This window comes from Brassica oleracea, chromosome C1, assembly GCF_000695525.1.
Source record: "Brassica oleracea var. oleracea cultivar TO1000 chromosome C1, BOL, whole genome shotgun sequence".
NCBI lineage: Eukaryota > Viridiplantae > Streptophyta > Magnoliopsida > Brassicales > Brassicaceae > Brassica > Brassica oleracea.
The window spans coordinates 16,056,797-16,064,481 of record NC_027748.1 but is presented as its reverse complement, the minus strand read 5'-3'; the positions used below and the strand labels follow the sequence as shown (position 1 = coordinate 16,064,481).

At 37.2% G+C, this 7,685-nt stretch overlaps 2 protein-coding genes across 2 annotated transcripts; both read right to left on the bottom strand.

The window, feature by feature from the left end:
- Positions 1–1,191: 1,191 nt before the first annotated feature.
- LOC106309003 (GATA transcription factor 17-like) lies at positions 1,192–2,583 on the bottom strand. Its single transcript, XM_013746096.1, has 3 exons — positions 2,339–2,583; positions 2,071–2,247; positions 1,192–1,731 (listed from the first exon to the last, which is right to left on the bottom strand). The coding sequence occupies exons 2-3, from the start codon at positions 2,245–2,247 to the stop codon at positions 1,366–1,368; spliced, it is 543 nt and encodes a 180-aa protein (XP_013601550.1). The 5' UTR covers positions 2,339–2,583; the 3' UTR covers positions 1,192–1,365.
- Positions 2,584–3,092: 509 nt separating this feature from the next.
- LOC106308994 (importin subunit alpha-2-like) lies at positions 3,093–6,771 on the bottom strand. Its single transcript, XM_013746089.1, has 11 exons — positions 6,340–6,771; positions 6,143–6,239; positions 5,967–6,058; positions 5,746–5,877; positions 5,478–5,663; positions 5,234–5,397; positions 5,080–5,158; positions 4,495–4,623; positions 4,238–4,365; positions 3,750–4,124; positions 3,093–3,617 (listed from the first exon to the last, which is right to left on the bottom strand). The coding sequence occupies exons 1-10, from the start codon at positions 6,550–6,552 to the stop codon at positions 3,752–3,754; spliced, it is 1,593 nt and encodes a 530-aa protein (XP_013601543.1). The 5' UTR covers positions 6,553–6,771; the 3' UTR covers positions 3,093–3,617; positions 3,750–3,751.
- Between the last annotated feature and the right edge of the window lie 914 nt (positions 6,772–7,685).

Genomic DNA, 7,685 nt, shown 5'->3' with positions numbered 1-7,685 from the left:
CAGAGTACCAATTGTTTTTGCTGAAGCTGTCCGAACAGAACCCTTCATTTTGGATGGAGCACATGAATGATGAGGTACATACTTTTTGATGATAAAATAAGATGAACCAGGTAACCCCTCTGCACGAACACGCCAGCTGCAATCATCATTTGCGCAACGAATGTACCACATTTTTTTATCCGACTTGACAAGCTTATAGTCGAAATTATGTTTCATTGCACATATTTCGAATGCTGCCTTCAAAAGCGTTTTCGAAATAAAATGTTGACCCTCCTTCACAAAATCCACCAAAGAAAATCGCACATCATTTCCATTGGTCTTCTCTTTGTCACACCATTCAACCTCTTCTTGTGAATCCATAGTTTAGATAGGAAAAAAATAGAGAAGAAGAAAAAAGAAGAAGAAATCGTGATAGACAATGAAGAAGAAGACCACAATTTAGGAAAAATAACAATTAAAAAAGGAAAACAAAATATTTAAAAGATTTAGAGAATATTTCATAACCGTTTTTACCAAGATTTCCGGATTTTGTTTACTAACCGTTATAGAACTTGCATTCTACCAATTTAGAAAATAGAATAATAAATAGGATGTTATATACTACTACAGTAGATATAAAGACATGTTGTAGATTGTATTTTCTTGCGTGGTTTATAATAAGGAAGGATTTAGATTTTATTTTCTAGCGCGGCTGATGAGATGACATTGTTTAGTGTTTTAAATCTACCAGAAATATAGAGCATAGAGGAAATCTTGAACTTCATATTCTGCCTTACTAGTTGTATACGTTTTCGTTATAATATGCAGCCTACATGCCTTAGAACATTGTGTTTCTTTCAGATTACGTATTCTAAACCGCCGTAGATGGCAGATATGGTTAACTAGCACATTTAGCCAAATTTTCAAATTATTATGTAAACATCTTTTTGATGTCAAAAATATTTTTCTCACATGCAATTTTTCCATATTTTTTTTCCATATTAACTATTTTTCCATATTTTTTTCCTTTGTAAAAAAAATCTTATGAATTTTTATATACAAAAAAAGTAATCACTGTCCAAATGTATGAAAAGTTAATTTAGTTCTAAGGAGACAATATTTTAGAGATTTAATTTCATATTGGCAAATTTCCTTTAAATGTAAAAAAGGGGACTATATTAGACTGAAGTAATAACTAATTAATTAGTAAAATAGCATAATAGCTTGGGCTACAAAAAAAACAATTCCGACAGGATTGATTACATATTTATATTATGTTAAATTTCTCTCATTCCTCATTTCATCACTAACTTATTTTCCCTAATCTCTCTCAAACACCATTCAGACAAAAAAAAAGGAAAAAAAGAGAGAGTTGAGAAACAAAACTCAACCACAAGAAAGAGTCATGAGAAGTACTGCAGCTCGTTCCTCTTCACCGAGTTTCCTCCATAGCCTCTTCTTCTCCACCACCGATCTCTTCATCGCCGGTACTTTGAACCCTAAATCCAAAAATCGACTTGCCCTTTCCAAACTCTTCTTGTTAACTCTACTGATGAAATTCTCACTCTCTGTTGTCTTGATCTTGTTCTTGACATTTCCTGACTCGCCTTTTCTATTCTTGATCGTCTGGTGGTCGAGAGGAAGACTGTTGTTGGTTTTGTTCTTGATCTTATTATTATTATCCTCTTGTCTGATTCCAAGAGCTGCTTGCCTCTTCTTCCTGCTCTTGATCCCACACGCATTGCACAATGACTGCAGAAAATAACAAAACTTGATCAGACCAGAGAAAACAAAGTGATATATATCATCAAGCAAATCACCATTTATACTTCTTCTATGAGCAGACCAAAGAACCAACGATCAAGTAGCTCTGTTTTTTTTTGTCTATGATCAACACATTTCAGAATCTTAAAAGAGCCCTACACAATCCACACCTACTTAAATTGATCTGGTCACACTTATACAGTAAAACCTATACTTAAACCCACTTGAAACAGAGCTAATAACACAAGATCAACCAACATTTTTGAGTGTAGTGAAGTACACCTATGACTAGATCTACAGTTAGAAAGATCAAAAGGTTGATCTTACTTTAGGACCAGCAGGGCCACCACGCCAAAGTGGAGTCTTGTTTGTCCCGCAATCAACGCATGTCTTCTTCGTGTCGCCTCCACTTCCGCTACTGCTACAGTTTCCACTTTCCACATCGGAGGAATCTCCCGCCGTTTCGAGCTTCGTCGTCGTCTTTGTTTCTTCCGTCATTGACATCTATCAGATCAAAAGCAAACAAGACAACTTCAGTACAACAAACAACGCGATCGACCTGTAAGAAAGGATCAAGCGATCAAAGAAAACTCACATTGATTCACCTCGAGAATGGAAGCTCTTTGGCTCTAGGTGAAGAATCACAGAAAACGATAGAAATCGTCAGAGAAACGAGAAATCTCTGGCTTGTGAAGAAGAGAGAGAGTGTGATGGTGATGACGATAAGGAAGAGAGAGAAAGATGCCGCTGAGGAATAACGAATTAACCAAACGGAGATGGTTTTTATAACAACGGAGGAGGCGGGGACTATAAAACCCTAGATTTCCTTCTTCTAATTACTTCATCGCCCTCGCGCGCGGGATTTTATTACCACTGCGCCCACCCGCCAAAAATTAAACTAACAAGAAAAGAAGAGGGAAAATTGAATTTTACAACATTTATTATTAACTTTTTCAAAATTAAATCAAATTTACATTATTTTCAAATGTGGCGCTCAAATTTATTACAAAATTTACAGTTGTTTATGCAAATTGCCAAGTTGGGCTTCGAGATACATGCCTTCTCATCACCTGTCTTTTACACATTCTGTGTAAAATTCTTCACACGAAATGTAAGAATTCTTACAACTTGGTACAATTTTATATAAAAATAAACATTGGACACACCATATTCGATCAGTTTTTAAATATTTCAATTCAAATATAAGTATATATATATACACTTAAAAGTAGGATCTTTTTAATAATGCCTATAATCCCAGACTTTCCACTTTGAACAAAAAATATTGGAATACATATTTAACCCCTACTTAATCGAAGTTGACGATAAGCATTAATAACATCGATTTATGGGACATAATACTTTGAAAAAAAAGACATTAGTAATATAATATATAGAAAAGCGTGCATATGCAGACAACAATAGCCCAGCATGACTTGGACCGCACTGGAAAACAGATACATAAAAAAATATTAACAAAATAAAGAGACGCACCAAGTGGGCTTTCTTTGCCACCAATAAGACCAGAAAATGTTTGACCAACTTTTTTATGTTTTTTGACTTTGCAATGAGTGTTGTGTAGTAACTAATATAACAAAGCCCCCAGAGAGACACCAAACAACAAAACCAGACCACCCAAATTTTCCCATTTAGAGTTCATAAAATATACCCCCTCTCATTGACTCCTTACCCAACTCCCCAACAAAGCTTATTTTATGACTCAATCCCACCACCTGACCATACAAGATCAGGACAGACCAAGGCACCCCATCTGACTTTTAAACACAAGACCAGACTCTAATCAGACCCCATTTAAAACCAGTGCCCCCAAGACTCTTGACCTCCTTTGACTCTTCAATCATCATGCTTAGCTCCTGTTTAAACAAAACCAGACTCAAAGAATTACACACATGATTCACTCTACTCCCACCTACTCTATGCTTTGAGAAGCTCAGACATCTGGACAGTATTAGTTTAATCCTACAGTTAATTGAGTATTATTATACCTTCACTTGAAGTTGAATCCACCTGGAGGTGCGGCTGCATCGCTACCCCCAAACTGGAATCCCTGAGCAGATTCATCACCAGGTGGTAAAGTCTCGTCTTCCTCCTCCAACCAGTATGTTTCAAGAATCTTCACTGCCTTCTCATAAATCTCGCTGTTGTCATGACTCTGCAGATTCTCAATCTTTTCTAGTCCCTCAGCATCATCGATTAGCTGTGCATAATAGTTTGCATCCCCTGTGTTTCCCGTCACCTTCTCAGCTTCCCCGACTTTCAGAATGTTCTCTAGTCCTTCTAGACACACGGTGATAATCCTTGGATCCGGGCATACCAAAAGATCGCACAGTGGTTTCACGACTTCCTGATCCACCATGTACCTAAACGCACGCAACAAAGAGAATATTTAAGGGATCGTTTGAAAGAGAGCTAGCGAAGATTTTTAAAGGACGCGAGATCAACCAAAGATGGGGATGGTATCAAATAAGCTTACTTGATCTGGTCAGCAGAACCGCCCGAAGTGGCATTTGAGACTGCCCATGCAGCTTCTTTCTTTATATCGAACTCAGCATTTTGAAGCAGATTGACGAGAGGAGCAATCAAACCAGCTTCACATACAGCCTAAATTGCAGAAACGAAAAAATAGAGCAAGATAAACATACAGAAACTCTTTCTTCAAACAACCAAACCTCTCAAACTAATAATATTATTAAGCTGAACAAAAAAGTCAATTTTTCAGAAATGGATTACCTGAATCTGGTCCCTGTTTCCAGCAGTGATGTTTGAGATTGTCCAGCATGCTTCCTTTTTAATGCTCTTCTTATGGTTCTGAGTCAGAAGGCTCAGAAGACAAAGGAGTGCACCATGACTAATTACACACTGCAACAGACATTCTCATCAGCTCAGAATCAGCAAAAAGAAAAGAACTATCAAAGTAATCGTTATATATTTGAGTCACGAGAGCATTATACATCTAAATGTTTGAGAGTAACGAGAGCATTATAGGCAGGACACCAGAAATCGTGTGCACTATTTCGGAGATGCTTTGTGCTAAAGTAGCTATGTGAAAAGATGCATGATACTAGCGTCGACCAAATATTAAAAGAAAGATAGATATCATTCCAGAGTTACACCTAATATTCTCAATGTGATTTATCTGATTAGCAGGAAGCTATGCAAGTAACTTTTGACAGCCAATAGTCATTTATCATTATCATACTGTTCAAAATTTGGTTGCGAAGCTAGTGGTGTCACATTCTTCACATTACTGTTCTAGGAAGAGTGGAACATGCATGCTGGATATATATGAATGAAACTACAGAAGAGTAAGTCTACCTGCGTCTGCGCATCATCTCCAGTGACGATGTTACCAATACTCCGAAGAGCGGGTATAAGCACAGACGGTGACGGATGCCTACAGCAAGCCAAAAGTCAATGATATTCATTAACACATAATCATGTCCAAAGCAATGTAAATGAAAAGACTTACTGGAGAAGCTCGACAAGTCGAGGAACAACACCTGCCTCGATGACAGATTGGATTTTGTCGTTGGTGCCATCAGAAAGATAGGAGAGAGCCCAACAGGCATCCGTTAACACTTCCTCATCAGTCGAATGAATCAGGCGCTCAAGGGCTGGAAGTGCTGGACGGACCTGTTAGAGAAGCACAGATGTTAAAAATAATCTTCCTCGATCAAATAAGGAAGAGAATAAGACTGAAATGAGAAACAAACCTGGTCAAAAGGAGGCTGTGGCTTGCCCCTGCAGAAATTAGAGAGGGTCCAAGTAGCATTTCTGAGCATGGAGAGTTTAGCATGCTCATTCAACTGAGAGAGCAGCGGTAACAAAGCTCCCTTACTCAGTACAAGATCTCTGCACTGTGGAGAATCACCAGCAACGTTCCCTAATGCCCAAACAGCCTGACACAAGAACAGGTTAAGAAAATAAACTTTAAGAACATACTCTGCCTCGAGTATTAAAACCATGGAAACATATTTATACCTGCTCACGGACATCATCACTCTGGGAAGCCAAGAGCTGAACAAAAATGGGAACAGCATCATGTTGAATGACAACCTTCGTATGCTCAGAAGTCCCAGAAGCAATGTTCGTCAGTGCCCAAGCAGCTTCAAACTGAAACCACAACCACACACAAAAAGTATAAAGAATCTGATAATAAATGTAGTCAAATTTAAGAGATATACAAAAAGGATCCAAAAAACCTGAAGCTGTGGATAATCCTCCCTCATGAGAAAGTCCACAAACCTTGGCACAACACCAGCACCAATCACCTCTTCTATCGGAGGACTACGCTCTGCCAAAGCAAATCAAAAACCATGAATTCAATTCAACAACTTGTAGACTCGAATCAAGACTTTAGAGCTCAAAAGGTATATACCTATGGAAAGCAATTTACGGAACTGAGTAGTCGCTTCAAGCTGCAAGCTCCTATCATCTGACCAAACTCCACCGACCATAGAAGGCAAGCTCTCCAACTTAATCAAACCAATCGAAACGAATCTAATTAGTTCCCAATACAAACAAAAAAAAAATAAAAAAACCAAGAAATCCATTCCAGATCCGTGTAGATTATACCTTTTTCTCGACGGACGAAGCAGCAGAAGTGACTTGAGGCAGCTGCGTGGCTTGAAGACCCTCGCGACGCTTCTTCAGCAAGCTCTCTTCACGCTTGGTCTTGCGGATCTCCACCATGTTGTCTTCTCTCCTCCTGCGTCCTTCCTCTGCGTCCACCGCCACTTTGTAGCGGTTACGGCGAACCTCGGTCCTGGCGTTGGGTCTCAGAGACATGGCTACAACAAATCGGAATCTTCTTCTTCTTCTTCTTCTTCTTCTTGCTCTGCGCGGGTGAATGAAAGTCACTAGCAGATGAGCCGACGAGAGACTTTGTGTGTGTGTATATGTGAAAAAAGTGTATGTATAGGATCGGCGGATAGAGAGAGAGCGTAAACCCTAGACGAAGTGGAGGGGTACGAGAAAAGAGGAAAATTATTGAATTTCCTCTGCTTCATTCATTGATTTGTAAATAATGATTCAATTTCGTTGCTTTATTCATTTGTTATTATAAATAACTTTCAGATTTTTAATAATTTTTGAATCTTACAAGTAAATTTTAATTAATATTTATAAATTTATAGATTTTCTTTTAAATTTGTGTATTTTATATTTTAACAAAAAAAATCTAAATGTACTAAAATTTACAATAAAGTAAATTAAATGAATAACATGTAATTTTAAGGGGTTTTTGCTAAAACTAACTCACAACTTGATTTTAACCCCAAACTTATACCCAAACTTGAATCAAATGCAAAACTAACCTAAAAGCCTAGTGAAATTACAGCTCAGCCCCTTGTGACCAAACAAAAAAACAGAAGCCATTTTTACGAATATAGCCCTAGTAAATCGTCTGAGTCGTCTGAGATGTTGGAAGTCGTCTGGACGACTGAAGTGTAAGTCGTCTGGTACCGGTTTATTTTAAAAATAATTTATAAATCTTGTAAAAAAATATTTTGATGCGTGAAAAATAAAAATCAAGTAATTATAAACAGTTTTAAGTGATATAAATTAAGATATGATAAAATTGATTTGTTTTGAAGATAGATGAGTGGAAGTAGTGAATCATGAAATACTTTGGTTTAGGAGTTTGGCAAACATATGTTGTAGTATTGTATGTATTGTTAGGGTTAGATTTTGGAAAACTAAAATGTTTTTTTCAAAAATTAGTTTTCACCTATATGTGTTTATTTATGTGTATAGTAAACACTTTTCAAGTTTGATTTGATTTTATGAAGTCATTAATTAGATAATTAAGTTTAGGGGTTATGTTTAGGGTGTGGACGACTTATATTTCAGTCGTCTGGTGAAGAAATTAAAACAGACGACTCGTCCAGAAGAGTTTAATATTTTTAGCAGGAAATTAAATA